The 27,905-nt window shown below is 38.8% G+C and overlaps 1 protein-coding gene and 1 long non-coding RNA gene across 9 annotated transcripts in view; one reads left to right on the forward strand and one right to left on the reverse strand.

Moving 5' to 3' along the window:
• The window catches only part of LOC116922673, a 92,345-nt gene that overhangs the window by 16,674 nt on the left and 47,766 nt on the right, over positions 1-27,905 (reverse strand). Inside the window, exons 1-2 of one of the 7 annotated variants that reach the window (XM_045173973.1) lie at positions 14,101-14,238; positions 13,958-14,041 (exon numbers count right to left, since the gene is read on the reverse strand). The exons of 4 other annotated variants lie outside the window; for them this stretch is intronic. In XM_045173973.1, the coding sequence (XP_045029908.1) occupies positions 13,958-14,041; positions 14,101-14,121 (105 nt within the window). In that variant the 5' untranslated portion in view covers positions 14,122-14,238. Of the gene's footprint in view, positions 1-999; positions 1,340-13,957; positions 14,042-14,100; positions 14,239-22,500; positions 23,371-27,905 lie in introns of those variants that run through there. 2 more of the 7 variants (XM_045173970.1, XM_045173975.1) reach the window with 2 other exon arrangements.
• On the forward strand, positions 14,271-17,302 carry LOC116922679. Of its 2 annotated transcripts, XR_004394138.2 has the most exons (6): positions 14,271-14,412; positions 14,657-14,773; positions 15,435-15,543; positions 15,662-16,122; positions 16,337-16,461; positions 16,676-17,302. It is a non-coding gene; the product is annotated as an uncharacterized LOC116922679 (long non-coding RNA). The 2 variants fall into 2 exon arrangements; XR_004394137.2 differs by lacking the exon at positions 14,271-14,412 and having other exon boundaries at positions 15,689-16,122.

A 27,905-nucleotide genomic window follows, 5' to 3' on the forward strand; every position in this document is an offset into this window, starting at 1 on the left:
CTTTTGCAAAAGAAGAAGAAGAAGAAAAAAAGGGACCCTTTATTCCGGATTCTTGAAATGCGGAATAAAAACATACAATTCCCGTTCATGACTTGCCTTGGACGTGCGCAAAATGGGCGGCAATTTATGGGAACACGTTTTTGCGAAAATCAAAGAAAATGTGTGGCCAACACAATTGACGCATTGAATTTGAAATGGGGGGGAGAGACGGACGTTGGTCAGCAGATGGTTTTCCTTGCGGATATGAGGGTGGAAAGAGGGGGAGGGCAATCAAAGTTCCGGTTCCGGAATTTTTTCAAGTAAAGGAAAAGGGCAAAAGTATTTAAAAAAAAACGGAAACGAATGGCAACGTTTTCAACATGTCGACACTCGATTTTCACATCATCACCTTGAATTCCAATTTATAACTCACACCTTCACCCCGACATTTTCTTTTTTTCCCCCTTTTTCTTTTTAACGACTTTTCCGAGAAGCGGAGAAGTGATGATTCAACCTTTATTTAGATTCCGCCGAAGACAGGGAGGGGGTTTCTTTTGTGTTGAGCGCCATACGAAAATTACGAAAGAAATGCGGCAAGAGAGAGAAAGGTGCTGCCACCGCCGAAACAGATTGATGTTTAAATGCATTAAAAAAAAAGTCCGATGTCGGTGATGATGAGGAAAAAGACAACGTTCATCAGCGGCTACAAACAACCCCCCCCCTCCTGTTCAAGCCATAACACAACCAACCAAAAAAAAAAATATATTAAAAGAAGGGATGGTTCTTAATTAACCCCCTCTTCGTTTTCGGCTTGTTTTTTTTTTTCATCTAATAAGGGAATTATTTATTTTGAAGAAGGAACAAGAAGATAGTCAAGGCGTTAAACAAGAATTTCCATCAACCTTTTCTCGTGCCTTTCTCTCCCCCCCCCGTGTTTCGGTTTTTTTCTTTTTCAAAGATCCAATCGATGGACATAATTAAAAAGACTAAATAACAATCGCGTGCGTTTCGTATAAATACCTAATAAACAGGGAAGCCCCATGAAGCTCCGACTTGATCGTAGTCGAGTATGAAAGCAAATCCAAAAACAACAAAGGCCAGCGAATTTGTTAATCCAATCTCAACTGACACAATCGAAACAGTTGCCAAATGTGGGCAAGTTTTCTCTCGTCACTCAATCCTCTTTTTTTTTTAACTCCCCACTCAAAAAAGAAAAAGGAGAGACAGAAACACACACACACACACAGACACCCACAACAGACACACGCACGTCTACACGAACCGAACGAAAGTGGGATATTTTCGCGGAGCAAACAATCTGGCGTTACACTCCCGCACGTCGTCCACAACGAAACTGAGGGTCTAACACCATCGCCACCAGAGTGACGAAGAGAGCGAATGAGAATTTTTTTTTTTTTTTCCTTGAGGGGTGGGGTGGGGGGAGTAATGGTGGGATGGGTGGAGGGGGGAAGAAAATGAAACGAAGGAGAAAGAAAAGAAGAAGAAGAAAATGGTAAAGGTATAGAGAATGAAAGAATACAATAATAATCAAAGGTGTGTGCTCTCGGCGGAACAGGTTGCGGCTAAGAAAGGGGGGGGGGGGGGGACTACACTACGCGTCAAGCCTGAAAAAATGCGGTAGCTAAGGACCATGGGCTGTCGAATTAAAAGTGGCGGTATTATTTGTGTGTGTAGATCCAATGGGGAGGTAGAATAATAGAACAGTTAATATGACTTTGGGAGGAGGAAAGGAAAGGAAAAAAAGAAAAAAAGGTTGACGAGTTTGTGACATTTTTTATTCATTTCCGTATGAAAAAAGTGTGTGTCGCGCACCACACGCGCCCTCTTCGACTTGGGCATATTTGAGGTCGACCTCAAAAAAGAGGGTCAACGCACGTTTAGGAATGGAACACGAATAAAACACGAAAAACAAGAAAATAAACACAACACATTCCTGTTGCTCTTTTCCTTTTTATGGGGGGAAGGGGGGAAGGGATCAAGAGCTGACGTGCGAAATGAATCAAACGGTGCGCAGAGTTGCGTAGTTGTCCCTTTTTTGCATTTATTAAAAATAAAATTGGATCCGAATAAAAAAAGAAAAAAAAATCCAGACGACGTGATTACCTTATTTTCAACAACTGCGCATCAAACATTCTCTTTTAAAACTAATAAAAAGTTAACCCCCCCCCAGAATCGAACTGTTTGTCGTTGCCGAAACCAACGATTGTTTCAATCATCGTTTTCACGAAAAAAAACCAAAAAAAAATTCTTTTCTTTATTCCTCACAGCAAAGAAGAGTCGGGAAAATAAAGTCCCGAAGGGCACAGAGTCGTTTCGGCGAAGGCCAACTTATCCCGAAACAACAACAACAACCAAAAAAAAAGATAAAGAAGATTCTTGTGACTTGAGGGCGTGGGCTGTGGATGGCCGACGCGCGCGCCGCTTGCCCAACAAAACAAAAAAAAAAGGAGGAGGAGGAGGTACTGCTACGAAGAAAAATGGAAGAGGAACCTGTTGCGAGCTGCTGGTTTATTTTCTTTTTTTTTTTTGTTCCCCCATTTTTGTTTTTTGTTTTTTCTCGTACTTTTGTTCTTTTTTAAGAGCTTCAGGTGAGATTATCGCCAATAGAAACAGCCGGACGGGTGGGGGGGGGACAATCTGCCCCTGTGGCATACGCGATAACACAAAGAATGAAAAAATGCCTGATGTAAAGTAGTACACTCTGTAGTAATTTCTATTACTACGCTACGCGTGTGCATACCGTACAAAATTACAGGGGGGATGGATGGAAGTCCATCGCTGCCAAACCGCAAAAAAAAAAAAAAAATGAAAGAAATCCTGCAGGGAAGGAGGGGGAGGGGATAATAATAAAAAATAAAATAAAAACCGCAGTTGTCGTAACCAAATCAGGGTGTCCGGTGTGTCTGTTTTTTATTATTTCGAAGGAGAGAGTACGCGCCATCCAGATTTATACGGTCGGCCATTGTAAGGAAAGAGAGGCTCTACATGTTTTTGTTTTTGTTTGTTTTTTTATTACGCATTTTCACTTGGATTGACATTCGATACGTCGTAATTCAAAACCTCGTCCCCAGCCCCTCTCTCTCTCTGTAGTCAGTCGGCCGCATATCCGTCTAATGGATCCCGCGCCTTGTTTTTTGACGAAAAGAAAAAAAAAGAAATGCGGCGAAGAAATTGGTTGAGCTACTACTTTCATTTGCCGACCCCAATTGCGAATCGTTTTTTTTTTTTTTGCATCGTTCAAGGCGATAAAGAAACAGGTGATGGACGTTGATTAGAAATAACGATTCAGTTATTGAAGACTTTCTAATTCTGATTCCACTTGTAGGGATGGCAGTTTTTCTTTTCCTGACTGCCAGTATCGAATTCAATGAGAATGTCATCAAAAGTCGATCCGGATTGACGTCCACATTCTTTTCCGGAGAAAACGATGAGACTTTTGCCATGAATTATCGAATAATTCCTTTTGTGTTCCATGGCAAGACCCGTCTTTACAGATTAGTTCCCAAAACTAATTCTCGTTTGAAATCCCCTCTCAAAGAGAAACAAAAATTCAAAATACAAAACCCATTTTTTTGTTGTTGTTTGTTTTTCAATGACGTTCTTTTCTCTTATTCTTTTTTATATTTGAACGCAAAAGCTGACTAGGTGGTTTGCTCATTATCATTCTGAGAGACGTCTCTCTTCTTCGGTCAGGCCCACCCCTCTAATCAAGACATAGAAAAAGTCTTCACAAAAAAATAAATGTACAACCATAGAATCACCAAACAGCCTACACACACACACACACAATGTTGTCTCTTTGCTTTCTATCATAACGCGAGATCTTTATGTAATCCTTGCTCTACGTATCTTCTTCTTCTTTAACCAAGCCATTGAGGGCGTGTGTTGTAAAAAAAAACAACAAAGAATTGAGATCACACACGGAGACAAGAGGCTCCTTTTTTTTTGTGTGTGTGTAGGCCTACACACATAACACAGACAACAAGATCGTCTCGTAAATCAAGTCCGGCTGTTTTTTTGTTTTTTTTGTTTAACGACTTGAAACTTCTTTTGGGACTTGCTCCGAATTTTAAACGGTTGAGTCGTGTGTCGATTTTTTTTTTAAAGACGAGACGGACTTGATTGCCTACTGTTGAAAAATAAAAAGAAGAGGGATGTTAAAAAAAAAAAAAAACGGTTTTATCTCTCGAAATTGGGGGTTTCAGACAAAGTGGGGGTGAAAATGACGTAGAAAGTTTCGAAAAAAGGGGGGGGGGGCGAGAGGAGATCTGCTTTGTATGTATTGTGTGTGGACTTGATGATTTACTACCCTCCTCCACTATAAAGCCCCCCCTTCCCCCGACAATCTTGGCTTGGCCTTTTTTTTTTAAGGGAGAAAAAGTCAATCGTTTTCTTTTTTTTTTTTTTTGGTGGGAGGGAGGACCTGAAATTAAATTGTAAATGGTGTCACCAGAGGACACACGACCCTCGATCGTAAGTGTGTAGGTACACTATATACCACATGCACAGACACACACAGATGAAAGCATAAATCATCCATTGACAGAACTCATTTTTGAGAGAAAACAAAAAATGCTAATAAAAATGCAATTAAAAATCAACTTTCAAGCAAGAAAATAGAGTTTTTTTTTTTAATGTTCCTTATTGAGGGTGGGAGGTATTTAAAATCACGGCAAACCAAAACAAACCCCCTCAGGAAGTTAAAAAAAAAAAAAAAGTGGAAATGACTCTATTGTATACCCACCTCAAGGGGGGGGGGGGGAATGTAAAACGATTCATTTTTTTTCCCATACTTTTTGTTGCTTCCATCAGTTTATTCTTCTTTAGAATGTTGTGCGTCTTGTCTACGTGTGTGTACACACACATTGTATACACACACACACACGACCTTAAACCACTACCTGTATGATGAACCCTTTCATTTTCTCTTTTTCTATATGCACACAGACACGTAAGCACATAGCCACACACACACACCCGAAATGTCAACATTCCTTTCGGTTATTTTTGAATTTCAAATGACCCGCCTCTTGTTTTCTCCCGAAAAAAAAAAAAGTTCCATGTAACTCACGCATTTCAATATAGCCCCCGGTATGCGTGCGTGCGGTGGCTTGTCGGCGTTCACCATATCTCTCATTTTCTTTTCCTTTTTTTTTTTTCTAACCCTACCATCAGATTTTTTTTTCCAAAAACGGATTGATAATCGCCCCCCCCCCCAAATAATTTTCAGTACGACATCCATTGCGTACAAAAGGGGGAAAAAAAAATCAATTGGACAATTTTAATATCAACAATTTTTGAAATTAGATTCCGAGTTGGGGGGGGCATGTCAAAAAAAAAAAAGGGGGAGCCTTACTTGGAACGAACCTGTTACTTGTTGATTTTTCGATCGTCACAGACAAGAAGATGCTCTTTATCGTCCCTCACAAAGAATTTGACTAGAGATGGTTTACGACCCTATTTGGTCGAGTATGAATTATTCTTTTTCCTTGCGTATCGTGGCCATTCAAGGTAGCGATCCATAAAAGAAGAAGAAGAAGAAAAAAAAACGGTCCAAGTCAAATACGAATATCAATCAGAACGACGCGAAAATGTAATAAAAAAAACACAAAAAATACAGGTGTCTCTTCTTCTTTTTCTATCTATCGTGGAATTCGATCGCAAGTTGGCAGGAGCGCTCCTGGCTGTATACAACTCCAGTTCACAACAACACCATTTACATATAGTTGTGTTTTTTTTTTTATGCTGACCTTCGATCAAGTTATATATAAAGAACCGAGCAATGATGTATTAGATTGACGAGGGGAAAGAAAACGATCTAAAGGAGAAAGAACAGGAAAAATAAAAAAAAAAGGGAGGAACAGGGCAAAATAACAAGAAGAAGATGAAGACGAATGAGGGAAACAGTCGAGACAGAGAGAGAAAAATGATGTTGAAAAAAAGAAAAACAAAAGCCAACCGGTTAGTTCTACAAAGTCCCGTGATCAATTCAATTTATATATAAAAAAAAAAAAACCAGTCCGCGTTTCTCGAAATAAAGATTCCGAGGATCGGGACTAACTTAATAATATCAAAAGAGATGGTCGCAAAAAAAAATTTTAAAAAATAAAATAAACAAAAGGAAAAATCCTAATTAGATAAGAATAGATGAAGGCGAAAACGCGTTTGCCGATCGCATTTACTGTTAAATGATTTCATGCATTTTAATGACGCTGTTTGATTGAGGGAGGCTCACGAGGAGTACTGAATACACACACACACACACAAAAATAGGCAAACAGGTGTTTGGAAGAATGTTCCAAGAAAAATTAGACGCTCGATTGAGAGAGACATGATTCCGCGCAAATTTTCATCGACGTATAGTGACTCGACTGTAATTTTCCTTCCTTCTAATTCAAACAAATATCTTCTTTTTTAAAAGACTTTTCAACGCTCTTAACAAGGTAAGAAAGTCGCTTTAATGAGCCGGTTGTTTGTCCCGTTCGGGCACCGTGAAAAAATTTCAATGGTTTCAATCAGGGAAATAAAAAATAAATAAATAAAAAAAAAATATCAAACGTTTTGTTTAATCTGCACGGCAGCGGATGAATGCAAAATAGGCGTTACACGTGTGTTAAAATAGTTATAAAGAAGGGCCCCTCCAGTGAAATACGGTAGAGTGCCAATGAACCCACCGAAAGAGGTTTGACCTTCACTCAAAAGCGTCAAACGCGGGATAAACATAAAAAAAAAAAAAAAACCTTTGATATCATTAGATATGTTTTTATTTTTTAAAGCGAATATAACACCGCATATCGTTATCCTCACCTTTGGCAATTTCCTCCCTTTTTTTCCCCCTCATGCAATCGACTTTTATTTTAAAAAGAAAATAATGCAACTACCAACGGCGAAATTGCTATGGTAATATTCGTCCGTTTGAATTAGGCGAAGCCACGGAGCATCAAAAAGGCAAGAGATGGATGTGGTTAGCGTGCAGGGGATATATATACGTCGTGATCGCCAATTGCGTCCGAATCTCATTAGCATACGTAAGTTGTTTTTTTGTTTTTTTCTGCAGCTAGGATGAGATAAAACAAATGAGAAAACTGTGGCTCGTGTTTTTCTTTAGGGCTTTCGGAAAAAACGAATTTCATTTTTTTTTTTTCTGATACAAACAACAACGACCATCTTTCGATTAGGGGACCCTTTATTTTTCCAACACGAGAGGAAAAAAAACAAACAAATTTCGTGTTAGCTAAAAAGCAAAAATTTCGGAAAAATGTTTTCAAATGGAACTGGCGCGAAAACAAAATCGCTATCTCTCTCCTTTTTTTTGTGTGTGTCGCATGTCTCTCCAAGTGCACGGGTAACAAGCAAAAAATATACATATATCTATCTATACAATTTTGTATAAAATAGAAAAGAAAAAAAAAGACATGAATAATTCATTAGCTAGTCTACTGTTCTACTAGTTGTAGACGCGGTTGTGTGTTTGAATGGATGCTGCGCATTGGCAGCCTGTGCCCGCTGGTTTGTTCAAATTCTCCATCGTTCATTGGTTCGCCTTCGAGTTGGCTGACTTGAATTTGAATGAGCACCGACAGACACTGTTCGGCGTTACAACAGAGTCCACCCAAAGGCCAAAAAACCAACTTTTTCAACAAGACAAGAATCTTCTTCTTCTTCTTTTTTTTTTGTTTACCTTCTTCGTCTTCGATGTACAGAGTAAAAAGAGAAAAAAAAAAGACGACAAAATATTAGACCATGGGGGTAGATAGTATTATCAACTGTGTTTTTGTCATGGAAATAGCCACCCTCAGGTGGTTCAATCAAATCGGTAAAAAGGAAAAAAAAAAAAATATGAATATCAAATTTAAATATAGATGCCATCTTTCTTACGTGTTTGTGGGGGTTATAAATTTCACGCGGCCATCGCACCGGGAGGAGAACGGATATACACCACACAATTTTTTTTTTTTTTATTTATTTATATTTTCGAGTGCCATAAAAAAAAATGGCAGCGCTGGTGGCGCAATAGCCCAGCGCGCCATATTTGAAAGAAAAAACATATATTTTATTTTCTTTTTTTTAAAAAGCGATCCTTTTGTTATCTTTTTCCTCGAGCCAAGTAGATGAAAAGGGAGTGGACATCAACGTTAAAACGATAACAAACAAAAAACAAAACTCAATGAAAGAAATCTTTATTTGCTTTCTTGGAATGAAAAATGCGCGCGCCCTTCTTAAAGTGGACGCGTGTGCGCTATATGGTATCTTCCTCTTCAACTCGAAAAACCAAACAAAAGACATCCGCCGACGTCACAATAATCGAATAACCTACACCCTACCACTAACAAGAAAATTATCTTTTAAAAAAATAAAATAAAAAAAGGGAATTTTGCCTATCGGCAAGGCAAAAAAAAAAAAGGTTGGGCGAACACGAGGAGATTCACACGACTAATAAAACGAAAACGTACAGAAAAAGATAGAGAAACGCTACGATGTATTTTTTTGTTTTTTCTTTCAAAGATTAAAGAGCTGTGCGTAGATTAAAGGTAAGATTGAGAAAGAGAGTCTTTTGACGATTGACCTTGGCTTCTTGGCGCACCTTTTCGACGGAACAAAACAGCATGTGTTACTCGAAAAATGGCCAACAACCGACACGACAACAACACCTGTGCGTGATCTTTCTCTCTCTCTCTTAAAAGCCTGCAAATAGCTGAACAACCACTTGCTCCTTCTTCCTATAAGCATTTAATTTTATTTTAAAAAGAAAGAAAGAAAGAAAGAAAGTTGTTGTGCTGTCCAAAAAGAGTTGACACGCGAAACCGGAGAAACAGAAAGAATTCGGATTTCATTATTTGCAAGTCTCAATTTTTTTCAAGCGAATGTGGACGCACTGGATTTTAGCCAAATTTTCATCCGACAGCTGCTACGCACGAAGACTCGTGAACACCTGTACCTGGCCGTGCGTCTTCCCTTCGTGTGTGTCAATTGAAAACGAACAAAAAAAATATATATATAAGGGGGACTCGAAAAAGAGCGGAGAATTGTGTTGGCTAGTGGCAAAAGAAACGGCCAAAAGAAGGAAAACATTCCGAGACGAAATGCGACGTGCTGGAAGGTGAAACATCCCATATAAGCGAGACGGGGCAAAAGAACAAGAAAGAGGATAGTAGTTAAAACACACACACACAAGAGAGACGGCGAGTTGAAAGCCAAAATATATTCAAATGAACCCAACTTAGCACCACCGCCCCGAGTTCAAGGATGTTTCTAGAAAGAAGCAACAACAACAAATGGCTGATGTGTTACGTGAATCAAATAACGTGAAACGTCACACAGGAAAAAGAAACCTTTGAAACGATCGTAGAAACGCAATAATGTACGGTTGAAGATATGCAAATTGTATGAAGACAAAAAAAAAAAAGGTTTTACTTTGAAAGCAGAGTGAAGAAGACGAATCATTCACGCCCGACAAGCCATCGATTCGGACGTGAATGTTTTCCCATTTAAAAAAAATAAATAAATAAAATAATTGCAAATTTACTCGCGTCACGACATCGTCAAACGAAATAACACAAAAGTGGGGGGAGCTCATTTCACTAAACGCCCTAGGAGTTTACGAGTTTTACTTTCGTTTTTCGATCTAACATTGGAAACAAAAAAATATGAAATTGTTGTAGAGTCGATGAACCGATAGACGAAAGAGAAACACAAATATTTAAATAGTTTAACATCGCGATGGATCACCGTATGCAAATCAATCACGAAATAAAAAAATAAATAAAAAAAACTTAAATATCTGACAGTGGGGAGACTTTACAAGTGTCTGGATGATGAACCGATTACAGCACGTCACCGATGCAAATGTCGCATATTATTTATGATTTTTTTTTTTTTTTTTTTTAAAGAAGATGGAAGAATTTTGTGGGGAGGGGGGGATTTTCCACGTGAGATGGGGCAATGTGGCTGTTACACCGTCGCGTAGTAAACATTACCTAATGCCCTTGGACGGGGAATTCAAATGACATGAAAACTAGTTTATCTTTTTTTTTCCCAGGGTGATTTCGTCATCATCTGAAGAAAATTCTTTTACATTTTTTTTTCGAATCTCCTTTTTCCTCATTCCACACAGACTTTCTCGAAGGTGACAAAAATTTACTTGATTGACTACTACCGTTGGATCGTACTAAGTGATAATGCGCACCTGTGTGCACCTCTATACAACCGGAATTAAAGAAACGACTTGGAGGAGGGCGGGGGGTACGTGATTGACATCTGGCGCTTTAGCTAACGAGTGGGATTACTAGAAAATAAGAATCAAGACTTTTTGTTTTTTTTTTCTTTATTTGTTTTCTTGTTGTTAACCAACAAGCACCTGGCCAATGGCCGCACCTTTAGACGAAAGAAAATTTTTGTTTTTTTTCTTTTTCTTTTTGGGAGGAAGAGATAATCATTTCGAATTTTTGTTTTTGAAAAAAAAAAAAAAAAAAGATAGGAAAACTCTCCCATCTGCAATGAAAATAGATAAAATTAAAGGTAAAAGCTTTTTGGCACCGTCGCTTGTTTTCAACGTCAACCCCTCCGTTTTCTACGTGTAGCCCTCCCTCTCTCCACAGATATCAAATTCCGTCATCCGGAAAAAGGAAAAAAAAATCACATCAAATAAGTTTTTCCTTCAGTAAACACAAAGGTGGAATGGAACAAAAAGTAAACTTTTATGGAAAAAAAAGAAAAAAGAAAGAAAAGAAAATAAATCTGTTTTTCTTTTTTTCGTAATGGGCCGCTATTTACACCTCAGATAGATTTATTGATTATTCTGGCATTCAAAAATGTTTTCCTATGACACACGAGAATCCTGTCGAGTGGGGGGTGTGAATGTCAGTACGTAAGAAAAGAAAAAAGAAAAAAAAAAGTCATGTCGGTGGACGGAATAGATCCATCACCATTTTTTTTTTACAAGAGTGCCACCTGTTGAGAGGTTTCGTCCCCATCGATTGTTGAACGACGCCCGAATTGGCCCCGCAGAGTTTATTTTCATTTCCAGTCACAGAGTGCATCAATTCACAAATGCAGGAATCATCATTCAAAAGAGTCTGCATCCTTTCACGATTGCAAGCGCATCCATCATCTTTAATAAGTAAAAGAGACAAGCTTTTTAAATCAAAACAAAGAAAGAAAAAAGGAAAAATTAGAGGCGCCATCAATACGTGTGTGTTACACAATGAAAAAACCCAAAACAAAAGAGAGAGTGAAAGGATGAGATTCTTTGGCGGAGTGGGCGCTACATAACATCTAATGTCTGTTGTTTTTTTTTTTTGTTTAAAAAAAGATTCCACGACAATTGGAGAAGCCCAAAACACCAGGGAGACCCCCCTCCTCCCCCCCCCCCCAAAAAAAAAAAATATGTTTGCCGGTAGCTGAATGATGATGACAACTACAATGGGCTATTCGAGTAACCTAAATATTTCTTCTTTTCACCTTTCAACACAAAAGAAATGTTTTTCTTGCGACAGCTATTGGAATCTCTGCTCATTTTTTTTAAATTTTAAGATTTCTAAAAGAAATAAATTATTATTTTTTAAATCAACAGTTTTTCTTTTGAGGATATAAAATATAAAAAAAACATTTCGTTTATCGCATTCCACAGATCCTTTTAACCCTGCCAAACAAGGACGAAAGAAAAAGAAAAGAGGCCTCTAGTGGACGAGGGGCTAAGATGCAACTGATTTCAATAGGCGACCCTCTCTCTCTCTCTCAGTGGTCAAAACGGTGTAACGGAATCGATGATGAAAAGAGCGATGCAAATCAAAAAATGGGCTGGATTCAACACCTGGCTTTTTTTCATGCGTCTAGGGATAAACGTAACAGTGAAAGAGACGAAGGAATGAAAAGAGTATATAACTGTACAAGTTAGGGGTGGAAAAATGAAAATGGCCTTCAGACGCAAGAAAGAATAGAGAGGGTTCACTCATCAATTGTCGGCAAAGCTTCCCCTTTATATACCGCACTTTGTGTGTGTGTGTGTGTGTGTCTAGAAACATAACAAACACGTAAGAAGTGCCTATAGATAAATTATTTTTAAAAAAATAAAAAAAGCCCCTCCACATTTTTCAAAGGTTCGCATTGATCATCCGTAAATTACTCGAGAGCTGGGATTATACACACACTGCATTTACATACGGTAGATTGAAAATCTCAAGAGTTTTTTTGTTTTTTTTTTAAAGAAAATTCAAAAAGATTTATTTGAATGCGGGGTTAAAGAAAAAGCGCACACAACTTTCAAAGATTTTTCTTTTGTTCCTCCTACTTCACCGTAATCACAGGGTTAGTGCTGCATATAATATAAGATAGGAGAAACCTCGTCAGAGAAAATGGGGAAAAAAAAAAGTATAAACAAAAGAATGGGGGGGGGAAGAAAAAATCAAATATCATTTGAAAGGGTACATTTACCGCCTCGTATCACTAACAGACATTTTTTTTTCTTTATTTTTCCGCATCTGTTCAACAACAAAAAACAGAAATCCCTGGAACACATTTGTAATTCTCCTTTTATTCTTGGGAGATAATTTCAAAAAAAAAAAAAAAAAAACTGCATTTCGGTCTGTAGAGAAACCAATGATTATTGGCTCGTCTCCTCCCTCTACTGCACGGTCACGGTCAAACGAATGAAGAATTAAAAATTTTAAAATTTTAAGAAAAAAAAAAAAAGTTTTTTTCCGAGTATGAAAGAAGGAATCCGTTGGAAATCATCAGGGATATAATAGTAATCTACTACTCCACTACCGGTACTTAAAAAAGAAAGAAAAATGTCGGTTGATTTCACGAATTCGGACGGCAATTAGAATTGGAATTTTCGTGTTTTAAAAGGAAAAAAAAAAAAAAAAACGAATGAAGATGCCGTTTCTTTAGACAATGAAGGCCAGACTACTAGTCCAACTACCGAACAAAAGTGTCGAGCCTCTGAATAAAATAAAATTCCTCATTTGAATATCTCCACAGGTCGCCCTCATTGAGAAAAAAAAGGACAAAAAAATTTGTTAAAATGTGAGGGCTTTTCCAGAAGATAAAAGTTTTAAAATAAAAAATGGAATGGAGAAAAGAAAAACGAAATTCTTCACAAAAAAAATGAATCGAGCGTGTTAAAAGAGATGGCGTTGGTGGACGGGAGTTATTTCAAGGTCCTGTTGAGCCTGGCGGCGAATTAAAAACTCTTTTTTTCTTTTTCTGTTTCTTTTCCCTTAAAAACATGAACATTCTTTACTACCCTAGACACACATACTACAGTACTTCATCACATATTTACAGACACGCGTCTTAACGTTCTCCTATTTCTCAGTTGCCTGTCACCGGGTCCCGCTGGAATTTCAAATGCAGAAAACAAAACAAAAACTGGACATGACGACACACAAAAATTTCACGCAAATTTTAAACGTGTTCGCGTAACGAAAACACAAAATGAAAAAGTCGTGTCGTCGGATAAAGAATTTCTTGGAAGCTTTTGTGTTTTGTTTTTTTGTTAAAATTAAAAAAACAAAATAGAGATGGCGACGTAGTCCATCTTTTTCTGCTGGTGATTTGGCCTTTTTTTTTTTCAACGGCACACGTTTTTTGCATTTTTTGTTTTTCCTCTTTTTCAATAAACAATGCACAGTATGCCGGCGAATGTTTCAGACTGTTTGACTCGTGGTTGATGTTGTTTTTTAATCTTTATTCACAATAACGTATGCAGCCAACTATCGGTAAAGCCACGAGTTTTTTTTTTTTTTTCAAGGTAAAAAGAAGTAAAAATTGACGTTGTTTCACTTGTGTTTCAAGGAAAAACGTGAGGCCAAGATTAAGTTTGAGATTGCTGGGAATAAATCGTGAAAAAGAGGCCGAAGGTCCCTCAATAATGCTCGTACGTGATTCAACAAATTGTGGTTTAGAGGATTTTTCATTTTGAGAGAAAACAAAACGACATCTAGCGGTCACTTACCGAAACATGTGCAGGATATTGGAGGCAATCATCAGCGTTTGGCCGCCAACCGAGTACGATTTCTATGGGCATTTTCCGTTGAAACTGAAATGTTTTCTTTGAATTGAAATATCATTCGCCAATGCCATTATCTTTCATTAAACCTTGTCACGACTTTCCATCATCTACCGTTCCCGTTTGGTGTAAGGCGAACAGGTCGTGTGATGGAGGCCATTTTCGTGGCGAGAGGAGGATAGCAGAGTAATAGTCAGAAGGCACGAAGCCCACGATCGCACACACGTGGTCAGAGGAGTAAAACAGAGGATCAGAATCATCAGAGGAAGTCTTTTGTCTCTCGGAAACAAAAAAAAGTTATCTACAGAACTCTCGTTTTACATACGGTACAGTCAAACATCCTGTGGGCTGGCCAAAAAACGTGGAGCTCACACGTACATCCGTTCGCTGCACACACAAAAGTAATTCTCTTCTTTTTGTTTTCAATTCAAATCACCAGGGAGACACAGTCAGACGATATTCTGTAAAAGGACGAGTGTGAACTGAATACGAAATCGATCTGTCTCCAACAAACATTTTTTTCAAATCAAATTCTGGGGGAGCCTGACATGTTACAAATGCTGGCAACTGCTGAGCTGCACGTTGCCAAAGCCGCCAGCAGCACACTAAACACTCATTATTCAAGTCTTTTTATTTTTTCGCCAGGTCTGCCACCACCTTCACAAAAAAGCGTGTGCCAAAAATCGGAAAACAGGCCGAACTAACCACATGCAGAATCACATTTGCGTCTGCTGGCCGCTAGAGGAGCTCCGTTCAATCGATGTAAGACAAGGTTATATGTATTATTGCCAAATCACACACACACAAACACAGACATGTAGTAACTAACAAATCCAAGACTTGGATGATGACTGGTTGGGTTCTTCGAAATGGTAGGGCTATTACATGCGTGTGTGTGTGTGTGTAGAAGCCACAAAACGATGAGAAGAAGGATAGACTTTCGGGGTTGCCAGGAGAAGGCGCGCGCCCTCAAACAACTTCGCGGCAGCAGCCACTTCCGTTGGGCCACCTCCTACACTCTCTACTGTGTGTGCACGTACACACCTCCGTCTAGAGGAGCTTGTTTTCTTCGTTTTTTTTCGCCTCCTCTTTTGTGAAACGACAATGAAAAGAAGGTCGCGGGAAATGGCTGACAAAGTTCTTTTTTGTGGAAAAAAAACGAAGGAAAGAATGTACAGCTAGTTACTACAGCTTATCGATCGAGGTCGCTTCCATTTTCCCTCCCATTTTTCAAAATGTTTCAAAAAGAGCGGGAAGAACCGTGTTGTTTTGATTTATTGTAGAAGACGGCCTTTTTTTTTAAACAAAAAAACATATACCGTAAAGATGACGTTTCTCGCGTGTTCTCTATTGAATCACTCATCCGGTGCCCTAGTATAACGTAAATAAGGACGTTGTTGTCACAACAATTTTTCTTTTAAAGGAAACGAGAGAAAACGGGCCCAAAAAATCGGTGCTGCTTTAACTGATTGGCTGAGAAACGAAACAAGGAGAATTGAAGAATAGCTGTACACCAAAGAAAAAAGGTTTCGGTACAGTATTATTATTATTTTTTGTTTTAAATTTTAGAATTGCCTTTTTTTGCGTTGCCCACGTATACTAAGTGTGTTGGTAAATGAGTAGTTAATGACACGTTGTTGTATTGCACAGGTCCATTTTTTTTCTTCTCTATTTTAGGGTTCTTCCTAAGAACAAGCGACCAGAACCAATAGAGTGGACAGTACTGTTGCCTGTTGCGGTCAACATTTCTCTCTTTTTATTTTATGGACGTGACCTGGATCCGCCCAACCGCTCAACAAACCGCTCTAGTTCGTTCCCTTCATTCACGTAGACCAATGTGTGCCCACCCGTTGCTATTTGCGCCATTCGTTGCGTCGTGTTGTCCCGAACGGCGACTCAGTGACTGACCACCCTCGGAATATTACTCAAAACATAAATTACCCTCCATCTCTCCCGCTGATTCAGGCTCTATAAGGTTTTACACCTGAATCTCAATCACCCCCCTCCAAAAAAAAAACATGTCGATCCCCGTTATACAATAATATACGTGGTGTGTTCGTGATAGACGGTCATCAAGGTAGTGATGTCCCGACGGCGATTTTTTAGTCCAGGTAAAAAACAAAAAGACTACATTACTACTATTCCTACCGTAATGCCGGAAGGTGTGGGTTGTTCTTTTTCCATTCCAATTTTTTATTTTTGGTTTTGACTTTTTTCTTTTTTAGTTCCTATCTGAGTTTGAATGATTTGTTGTCTTGTATTCTATACATATTCTGTGTTCTTCTTCTTTCATGTTGGATATATTTTTTTTTTCCTCATTTCTAGTCCGACCATATCACGGAAGAGTTGAAAAGAGATTCTTCTTCTTGTAGAAAAACCATCAAGTTGGGCACGCCATGTTAGCCCTAGAGCATTAGAGCTCTACGTATGGCTAGGTCACACAACGACAGGTACACATTCAGTCCGTTTTTGTGTTCCTTTTTTCTTGATACTCAAGAGGATGGCACCATCCTACCAACGGTCAAAACACACACGAATTTCTGGAAGCCATCCAAAATGGGAAAAAAAAAAAAAGATGGATGGCGAAAGACCAAAACTTGGAAGAAGGAGGATGTTTATGTATATATATTGCCCTGTCCTAATGGATTTTTTTTTTTTTTGCAGAGGGAATTTGAAAGGAAGACCACGGTGATGGCGCCAAGATGCTGACCCCAGAAGATTTTCATCTTGCAGCTTTCACAATCGCAAAAATACACACACACGTGTATATATATATAACATGACAAAAGCATTTTCCTTCAGTGCACATAGAGCTTTTCGTGTTTTGAAGAAATGACATTGCTAAGCAAATGATTATGCATCCATTTGGTCGACTATGCAAATCTATTTCCCTTTGCTGGCGCATTTTCGCTTTATGTAGTCCCTGTACAATATTTTGAATTGTACAGACCCTGCACGAATAATTAGCGTTCATTTTATTATTACAAAAAAAAAACCAAAAAAAAATTAGAGTGGAAATTAGTGTCTGTTGCTTTTTGGGTGGCGAGGTCGAATGTTTAAATTTAATTTTTCCAAAATATTTTTATAGAGGCAAAGGCTAGGTAGAGATTTGAACGAGCGTGCGTGAAGCTAGACTTAGTCTTGCAGAGCCCTCAAGTGACGGAGGGGAGGAAACAATAGAAAGACGGGGGTCTCTCATCATCTCCATTTGAAGCGGGTGAACGGAGATGAAGAAGGTTGAAGGAAATAACGGGACTATTGAAGCTGTACAGAAGAGAATTACAGCCAAAGGAAAGGAGGATCTTTAAGACACGCCAGCGTTCGATAATCAAAGAAAGAAATGGCATACACATAATTTACGTGTAATAAGAAGAGAATTGTAAGGTTAGAAATTGCTAAGCAGCCGACACCTACCAGTTAAATATATCGCCCAAGTGTGCGGTGTTTCTCATGCGAGACTATTTTCATTTGCAAATTTTCGAGCTGCTGTTACGGCGAGACGCTCATAAAGAAAAAGAAGGGCTAACGCGATAGCGCCGAGCCCATGGAACGCCAACATTGACAGCTCCAAGGCAACAACTTGTTGAGGTTCATTTCGCTTTGCCAAATAACCGTAAATTGAATCAAGAAAAAGTCAAGGAACGAGACAGCTATTATGAACTCGAGAACGAAAACCAACAATCGTGAAAAACGAGTAAATGAATGAAAAGAGGAATTGAACAGCTCTTCATCATTTTCACTCTGTCCGCCACGATTTTTCATGGAAATCAAAAGGATAAGATAACCAACGATCATTTATTTCTTTTTTTTTTTTTTTTTTTCAAATTGAGAAAATTGATGTCCCGTTCATTTCGGTCCAAAAGTCTTTCATTTTTTTCTACGTACAGGACACCGTTTGTCAAATGAAATATTTATAAGAAGAAGAGATGGATAAAAATCAAAAAGATGCAAAATAGCCTATGACGCCATCGATGTTGCGTTAACCTATTGACCCTCTTTTTTTTCCTTTTGCCCATCGATTTCGACAGTGCTGGAACACAGCGTCATTTCCTCTCTATCCGTTAACGAGATGCAACTGAATTCTTGGCCAAAAGTACGATTTTTCTTTTAATTTCATTCATTTCACGTTTTAACAGTGTTATATAAAGAAATGACACGGCGGGCGGAAACGACATTTTCATTGTTCCTAAAAATAAGAATCGGGTCGACAACGACACTTTCTTCTTCCTTTGCTAACCTGCGTCGAGTTCTTAAATTTCGAAAACGGCAAACGAGACAGTGTCTCTCCCCCCACCCGTGCATACCATAAAGAAGAAAAAAAACTAGAAAAAGAAATGTAATTACACACCGAAAAGGTAGAATTTTCAGGTGACGTCATGCAACTGTGTGAACCGTGTAACGCATTGTTTTCTTATCATATCTGCCCCCTTCTTTTAATTCGGCACGTTGCCGTCATACAATTTGTTCTATTAAATAGGGTTCAAAAGTTCCTGTTCTAAAAAAAAAAAAGAAAAATGCGCAAATTTATTTGTTTGACGGGAACAAGAGAAAAGTCTGTCGTGCTCTGTCGGGAAAAGCACGAAATCATAATGAGAAATGGACTCTTCCAAAGTCTATCAATGACGCGCATTTGTTTCTTCCATCTTTAAGTAGAAGAAAAGGGAGTCGTCACGTACACGGTTCACAAGTCACGCGGCGAGTTTCTTGCCCCCGTCTAATAGTAAACCACCAAAATGCCTATTAACCTCAAGTTGGATCCTGATCTTTTGATTGTATTGCCATTAAAGAAATAAAAATAAAATAAGCACCTGAAGAGAATGTCGTGTTTTTCTTTCATTATCATATTAATAGACGATTTTTCTTTTATTCTCTTCATGTCGAATGTGTCCCATCGCTTTGAACTAGAAGAAACTGGCGGATCGAATGATTGTTTTTCTATTTCTTTCGACTGGCAACACAGCACGACACCTGCTGAACACTATCCGAACAGAGTTGGTATGCGACGGTGAAGAGTCCGCCTCCGGATAATTTTCACGTTTTTTTTTTTTAAAGGAGGGGTTTGAATTTTTATCTTTGTCCTGACGAGAATAAAAAGAGAAGGCCGAGCGCATGATCGACCATGCACACACACAAAACAAGCTAGTCACCAAAAACCGACCAAACCCAGAGAGACCGGGCGTGTCCAGTGCTTCCGGAGAGCAGCACAAACCCGGATTATTTTGATTGTGTGTGTAGTATGTGTGTGTGTGTGTGCCACATCGTTTTTTTTTTTTTCAGGGCTTTTGTTTCCTTCTTCTAAAAAAAAAAAATTTTTATTTTATTGTAGACCTCCTGTACATTTTGCTGCTGATTTTCATTAGACGTATGGGCACTACATGGTGGTAGAGCTTATTCTGTATTCAATTAACGAAGAGGAAAGAAAATCCCAGAAGAAAAAAATATGCAAAACAGGAATAAAAGAAACATTTTTTCAAATTACGTTTTATCTAAAAAATAATTGAAAAATCCTTTATTTATTTTTTTTTTTCTTTCTTCTATTGTATTTGAATCTCATCATTCGGTCATCAGCCAGGAAGTGATTGCTGTTAACTGACAGGGAAAGGCGGGAACGTTGAATGTGAATGCGGGGTAGGGAAAAAAAAACTGGGAATTTAAAGGGGGGCGTTGACTCGTTTCCTTTTTGACGTGATTGTGTTTGAGCGAGCGAACGAATAAACTGAAAGTTATTTCGTGTTTCCCAGTTGATGCAAAGTCTTTTATCGAACAAACAAAAAAACGTATTCCGAAAATCGGAAACGGGTCAAACTGAGCAAAAATTTCCACATTCCCCGCAAGCTCTGCAACAACCTCTAACCAACAGGACGGAAAGCTTCACACAACAATGAAAGAGGCAATTCCAAATGGAAAGAGATAGGTTAGGTAGGTAGAATATGTATAAGAGAGAGAGAGAGAGAGAGGTGAATAAAGGTTTAAGGTACGGCTTGTTTCTTTTTTTGGCCTTGTTACCTGTCTCGCTGCTTTTCTGCCGAGAGAACCCCAGAGCGAACTGTGTGCGCGCACGCGGCAACAGAGCACCGCGCCCTTTATTGCTCGAGCCCTTTTATAGGTCGTCAGACACATTTTTTGTTTTCAGAAGATTGCGACGAATTTTCAATCGACAAGTAAAAGAAATCAGCTAAACAAGTCGAACATATTTTTTTAAAAAATGGGAGTCTATTCAAATTCGCATCAGGGGAACAATGGATGACAAACGATCCTGATTTATTATTATTTTTTTTTTGTTCTATTGAAATTGATTTCCCGGATCTGCGTTTAAAAAATGTAACCAAACGAGTAGTTTTTTTGTTTTTTTTCAGCAGGAAATTCAAACAATTTTTCAATTTTGTTGGGAAAAATGAAAAAAAAAGGTGCGGCAAACAAAAAAAAAAAAAAAAAATTAACGAGTTCAACTTCCGCAATTGGTTTTTGTGTGTTTGATCAAATGCGCGTTTGGTTCGAGGTGAGAATCGTGTCAAAGGCGGAATTGTTTCTCTCTCTCTTTAAAAAAATCTCTCAGCTCAAACAACACCATTTACGTATTATTTTATTTTTTTCAAAACCACTCTACTCTTTTTCATAAAATATGCAAGAACGAATAGCCTACAACCTGCGGCTGAATTTCGACCTTGCTTTTTCGGTGGCTAACTGCCAAGTTATACGAGCCTCGAATAACGATTCCAGCCATATTTCTTCTTCTTCAGAAGGGATTTTAGTTGTTTTTTTTTTGCTCCTCCTTCACACTCTATTTTGTAGCGCAGGTTCAAGTCCGCAGGATTGCAAGAGAGTTATTTTCTTGAACCGAAAAAGAACTCCTCCTTCTTTTAAACTATCCGAGGGGGGGTCCTCTGACGCGTTCAAGACTGGACAAGAAGAGGGGTCAGTTTGTTCTTCCGCCCGTCCATTTCTATTCAAAACATTTTTATTTTTATTTTCTTTATTTTTTGTTCGTGTATTGTTGGCTCCTCCGGCAGCAAGAGATTCAACTGCAAGAAAATGCCCACAGCCATCAGCTTATTCAACCCCGAGAAATATTTCCATTTCCTTTTATGTGTTTGTGTCTAGAAACAACAAGGCCCTTTTTTCTTTCAACATATACAAATCAGGGCTCTATCACCTAACCATTTGGGTTTTGGCTGACGCGCGAGGCCCAACCTCTAAGAAGCTCTTTTTCCCTCGTATTCTTCGCTGTTCACTTAATTGGGTTATGCAGCCTCTTCTTCTTTCTTATGTGAGGAAAAAGAAAAACTGTCAGAAACCGTAAGGTATTTCTACACCCTCCTTCTATTTCTAGTGCGTTAAAATCACGACAGGATGCCCCCTCTTTTCTTTGTATGTAATCAACTTTTTCTTTTTTTTCTGAATACATAAAGTCTTGGATGCAAAACTAGTTAAAACAAGGGGGGGTGAAGGAGATAATTGAAGATGGGGGGGAGGACGTGAAACAAAATCAGGAAAAAATCAAAGTCGGTCGATGATGTTCAACAAGCGGTTGACAGTTTAATTGCATAAAATGTCTGTGATGAACGGAAATTGTTGCTTTTCTTTTGTCAAGGAAAATGTATTTCATTTTCCAGTTCACTGCGTTTCACTGTCGGCATCAAAGAGTGGAACGGACCTGACTAGTGCGTTTGTTTGTATGTGCCAGTAATGAAGTGGACAGACGGGTCAGTCCACCATACCATCACAACCTCTAATCTCTCCTTCAAGAACAAAAAAAACCACCCCCTTAAAAAAGAAAAAAAATATTTAATTACAATTGACTAAATTTCCTCGTTTTTCTTCGTTTTCTTTGAGATTGGGCGGATTTCAGGTGTTGCAGCTGGACACACAACTGACCTCAAACCGAAAATCTTACAAAACGATCCATGGCAGTTAATAACATCGACACGGGTTCGGTCAGTAGAGAAAATCGTTTCGACAAAAACGGAATCGATAGGGTGGGATGTTACGACTTCCTTGATGGATATCTCAACGTGAAAAGGGAGGGAAAGAATTATTTTCTTAAAACAAACCAAAAAAAATAAGTAAATAAATGCACCTTTGCGGAATGCGGAATAGTTATTCTAGCGATTCAATAGTGATGCAAAGTCGTGCAGAAAGCAAACGGTCAAAAAAAAAAAACTTTGTCCGCTAGAGTAAAAAAAAAAAGAAAATTCCGGTTGTTTCAAATACCCCAGGTCTTCATATTCTATTTTTCTATTTTAAAAAGAAACAAAAAACAAAAAAGAAACATTCTTCATTGCTCCGGGTTGGACCGCAAAGCGGTAACGAACTCTTAGATATGTCGGTGGAAGAAAAGGAAAAAAAAAAAAAAAATGCAAATTGTGCAAGAAACTCCGGCCCTGAGCGCGTCAGTCAAAAGGCGGATCGAAAGTGGTGATACCGGATTCTCGGGTTTAAGCGATTCCTTTAATTTGTGTTGCTTTCCGAATAGTCGATGTGTTTCTTACCCCTTGGGCGTGTCCGACGGTTTTACTGCCGAGTAATCCGCGAACGGATGATGTATTGGACGGAGGACCGTCATTAACGGCCAGTTCGGATCGTCTTCTGTAGATTCCGTTGGCCTGGACGTTCGGGTCTTTGCAACTGGTGGCTAAAAGTCCATCGTCAAAGACGCTGTCAGCCTTGTACGGCTCGTTGAGCGCGTAATCGATGAGCGTGTCGGAGATTTTGCGCAAACTCCGCCAGCCGGACCACGTCGATTTGCCCGGATTGTTGGTCACGTTCATTCCGGACTGTTGATCCCAACTTTTGCTCCGTAATCGATTAGACGATGATGATGATTCATCGACAACTTGTTGATTAAAACAGTTGGCTCGACGCCTTCGAGGCGTCCGAATGAGCAATCCAAATTTACTGATCGATTTGTTCCGTTGCTGTTGTTGCTGATTGCCGTTCTCATCCGGCGGAAGCGACAGAACACAACCCTTCTGTCCACTCTGCACCATCACATCCAGTTGGCTGGTCGATTTCGAATGTTGCAGACCCGGATGATGCATTCTGATGACTAAACAAATCCGGTTCCAAAACGATATTTTTTTAAAATTCCCAGCAAAGGGAATTTAATTCGAAAAATCCAATCAATCCGTCCGGATGCGCGATGGAAGCACAACAATAATAATAAAAAAAAACCAAAAAAAAAAAACAACACCAAATTCACAAAAAAAGGCGCTAAGGCCCGCACTTTAATTGTAACATTTTTCCAGTAAAAAAAATAAAAAAATTAATCCGCGTACGAAATGCGCGGGAAGACACTTCACGGGATATTAAAAAAAAATAATAATGTTGACGTTTTAAGAATAAAAAAAAAAAGGGCAGTGACACTAAGTTAGGTGCGGACTCGACGCCGATGCGGAGTGAACTGAACACTGCCCATTTCCTCACCAACCTAACCAGGGCAAAGGCGGAGCTTCGAGAAACAAAAAGAATGGGCTTCTAGCTATAGCGGGAGCTCTCCCTTTGCTTCGAGCTTCAAGTGCGGTGAGAGCGAGAGACAGTCAGAGAAATGCCTAGAACTAAAAAAAAAAAAAAACTATACTACGCGTCAAACAAAATCAGAAAAAAAAGTTGACATTAATTTTTGAAAAGGGAATTTTAAAAATGTGAATATCTAATCAAATAGTTTGCCATTGCATTCGAATAACTGCCGGATGGATGCTGCACGGCAGAATAATCAAACGGCACGCAAACACAACAAACCGGAGTGAAGGGTTGTAAATAAGAATGCTTTAAATGTACCATTATCTAAAAAGGGGAAAAAAAAACAGATAGGAAATGGTGGCGCATCCGTGGTCGTCGATCGAACTACAACATGTGACCGCACCTGAGCCGTGATTTTTCTGCGTGTCGTGTTGCATTTGCACCGTCTATGAATATTCGGCAACGAGCTGACCGACGCCTAGAGTAGATAGGAACTGCAACAAAACACAGTTTGGATACCGTGCGTGACCCGCTGTTCTCAACAGGCACACGCAAAAAATGCACTACACACGAAGAATGCATTTCTGAAAATAAAAATAAAAATAAATTTCCCAAATTTTTGTTTCGTTCGCGGGGAACAACTCAATCTCATAGTCTGATAGGAATTTGTTCTTCCCCTTACACACAAAAAAATATATATATAGAAAAATGGCGTGTAAAACATATGCAAAAAAAATGAAATGAAACATACGAAGTAAAAAAATACTTTTTGTAAAAAATAAAAAATGTGAAATGACTGAATGATGAAGAAGAATCGAGTTTGAAACGTCACGTACGTCCAACGGTTTTTCATATTCTTTTTCTTTTTTTGCCTTTTTCTGGTGGAATAATGGTCGACATACTAAATGCATTTCTTCATTCTTTCCGACATGCAACACCATTTTAGAAAATAAAAACAAAAGAAGCGGGAGGATGGGAAAAACAAAAGCGCAACAACACCACCGGATTTTATTAAAAAAATATTTGCCTTCAAAAGGAATGAAAAAAAAAAAAAGGATATTTCAAATTACTATTTTAGCACACCCACCTTGATGTGGATTATTGGCGTGTGAATTTCTTTTTTTATGACCATTCCGGTCCCGCAACATTGCCAACAAAAGAATAACAGCAACACAACAAAATGAATCGGTGAGGTCGGTTAAAAACACAAGTAACTTGATTCGCTGTCCCTTTTTTTTTTTAAAGAAAAACCTTATGAAATCAAACGTAATTTTCTTTGTATAAACAACGAAAAAAAAAACACATCTCCGTCGGGAGTATTAAAATATATGTATATAATAATCACGAATAAACGAGATATGAAATACAAGACTCTCTCTCTGGGATGCAAAAAATCCCGCTATTCCTGATAGTAAATACATCTCAGGTAGTTGTGTGTGTGTGTGTTACCTGCGCACGGTTATATCTCTTTTCGTGATTAGTATTTCTTTTTGATATTTAAAGAATAAAATAGCGCTCGAACAAAAAGAAAATGCAACAGTTGAGATTTACACAAATTTCGCTTGTAAGCGCAGGACAAGAGGACGAAAGAATTCATTTTTAAAAAAATTCTTTTTTTTCTTTCGTACGTAGCTGTTTTGATCCGATGCGAAATGGCACGCAACTGCGCAACGGTTGAGCGTGAATGTTGAACAAGTCGGAACGAGTCGAGATGGTCATAATAATAATAATGGGATGGCTCGTTCTGTCGCACCTTTTTTGGCGCGTCCAGTCTTTTTCTTTTGCATAGTCAGCTACGTAAGGCATTGGTAAAGTCCAGTTGAAACACGAAACAGAATTAAGAGCCAGAAAGCGAAAAAAAGAGAGAGAGAGCAAAAGGGTTAACAACAAAAAAAACCCGTTGTTGAAGGTTAATCACCAACATCGCATGATGATGAAGCTCGACACAATATGATAATGACGTCCGCCCCATGAGCTTCTGCGTCGCTATTTATTTAAAAATATAAAAAATATTCAAAGTACTAACGTTGTCGCGTAGTATTCGAGCAGAGTCACACTCGAGAAGAATGAAACGTCCGCAATCTAACGGAACTTTTAGTTTTTATTCTGCCGAAAATTGTTAAGCTGTGCCCATACATATAGAGCCTTTTCTTGTCGCAGGCGTGAACGTGTTCCGTAGATGGGCCATCATCAAAGACGCCTACGAGGAACGAAGCGGCAACAACAAAACACAACCGTCGGAATCCAAAGAAAAAAAAGGATTGAAATTGAAAGATTTACTCTTGTCGCTATCGAGCGAATGGATATACGTGTAGATATTTAATTTCCCTTCAGTTTGTACTTTTTAACCGTTCCAATCATCGGTGGTGCAACAATTTGTCCCGCCTCCATTTCCTTTTCGTTTTTGTTTCTCCTTTCGCAATCTTTCACGCATCCCCCCGCTGAGCTTGACGAATGCTCGTAATTGACGTCATCAAGAGAGATGAAAAAAAAAAGACGATCGCGCATTTGAATGCTTTAAAAGAATAGCGACGCAAACCGCAAAAAAACTGTCGTCTTTTTGAAGATTGTTCCGTTCGCAATTTCATTTTCACACGGCGAAAACTTTTTTTTTTTTTTTTTAATAAATATTTTTCACTATGTATAAAAAAACAAAACAAAAAAACGAGAGAGTGATTACACCTGCGGAGCAAAAATGATTTTCATTCAAGTGGAGGCAAGTTTGACTTTCGTTGAATTTCACAATTGAGACGAAAACTTTCCCGACCGAAAGGGAAATGGAAGAGAGGAAACGATATGCCCTAAGTCAAAGAATCACAAGGCGCAGAGACCATCCACTCGAATCTATAAAAGAAAAAAAAAAGGCTTTCTCTTTTTTTGGGAAGGGGGGGGGGGACTCTCCTTCGTTTTATGTCGAATTTCGTGTGTGTGTATCGACTATAAACTTTAAGTGTATAAAGACACGCATAAAGTCATCCATCGCTGCACCTGAAGAGGCGATATGGCCACTCGACAAATTCTATTGCGACATCGGGCTATAGACTGTGTGACGGGACATCATTTTGATGCGCTCAAAATCAATAGACGATGGCACAATCAAATACGGACAAGACTCGTATAAAGAGGTCACGGACTCGATGCGATATAATGAAGAATGAATCTCATGTTTCAAACATTTTGTCGAAAAGGTGCGAGGACAATTGAACTGTACCAAGGACTTTATCAAATTGCACGCATGAACTGCACACAGGACAATCAAATTGAGTAAAGAATGTCCCACATATGTTTTCTTTTCTCTATAACAAAGTGAATTTCCAATGCCCGTTCTTTTTTTTGTGTGTGTGTTCGCCTTCAGAAATGGTTGCTCCGTGTTTTTGTCAATGCCACGGCGCGGTCCATTGGTCCCGTTTTCCATTTCTTTTTCTCTTATTAGGAAATAGCTCGTTTTATTCAACCAGAAATGTCTTGTCGTCTAGTTTTCCAACAGGAATGCTCTCAGCCACTTTTATGGACGACTCTCACTCTCTCCTTCTCATTAATCGTTGACAACTGCTATATAGTAAAGTAACTCTTACAGTTGTAGTATAGTAGTCCCAAAAGGGAACAACAAAATTTAACAAACACGATCACAACTCCACCCCCTAGTTGTATAGTGGCCGCTCATATTGGTACAGGTCTTTTTGCGTACAAAAGACCATATATGCATTTAGTACGAGCTAATCAAGATAATAACATGTCAACAGGTTTTTTTATTTTTTTTAAATGCCAGGATCAATCATGGGCTGAGTGATAATCTTGGCGATTGATTGAAACAATTGATTCGTATAAAACGCATTCATTGCCATGTTTAGAAAGTTGCAAATGACCAGATTGAAAAGAACAAATGTATCCAGAATTGGGAAAACCTGCCAACTAATCAGACCACATTCTTCAACCTCACCGATGATTGGCCGTCAATGGCAAACTCGAAGAAAACCAGCAAGACAAATGCAAATTGAATGAACGCGCAAAGCGTTTTGCGTTGCGATGACTCAATTCCTTCGACAAGGACGCCACTTTCAATGAGATCGCCGTCTCTCCCCGAAAAAGCTTTTCGATCTTTAAACAAAAAACTAAGCGAATGCCAAGTTTTAGAAAACGATCAAAATTCGCGTATAAAAATCGTGATTGTATTCGCTCCACTTGATTATCGCGATACAGTTGGGCGCTGTATATACCTCTTAATGGCCCTTTCCTTTCTTTCCCTGATCACGATAAGACATTTTTGTTACACATGTCTCCACATCTAACTGCGTTGGCGTTCACATCGTTTTTATTCAAGCAAATAAAAACGGGACGACTGTCTTCAAAAGTACGTTCATCCCTCCCGGCCCGCTGTGCCCGGGATATACGGTCCCGTTCTTTCAATACAACTAGAAAAGACCCTAAAGTCGGT

Source organism: Daphnia magna, linkage group LG5 (genome assembly GCF_020631705.1).
Source record: "Daphnia magna isolate NIES linkage group LG5, ASM2063170v1.1, whole genome shotgun sequence".
NCBI classification, from domain to species: domain Eukaryota; kingdom Metazoa; phylum Arthropoda; class Branchiopoda; order Diplostraca; family Daphniidae; genus Daphnia; species Daphnia magna.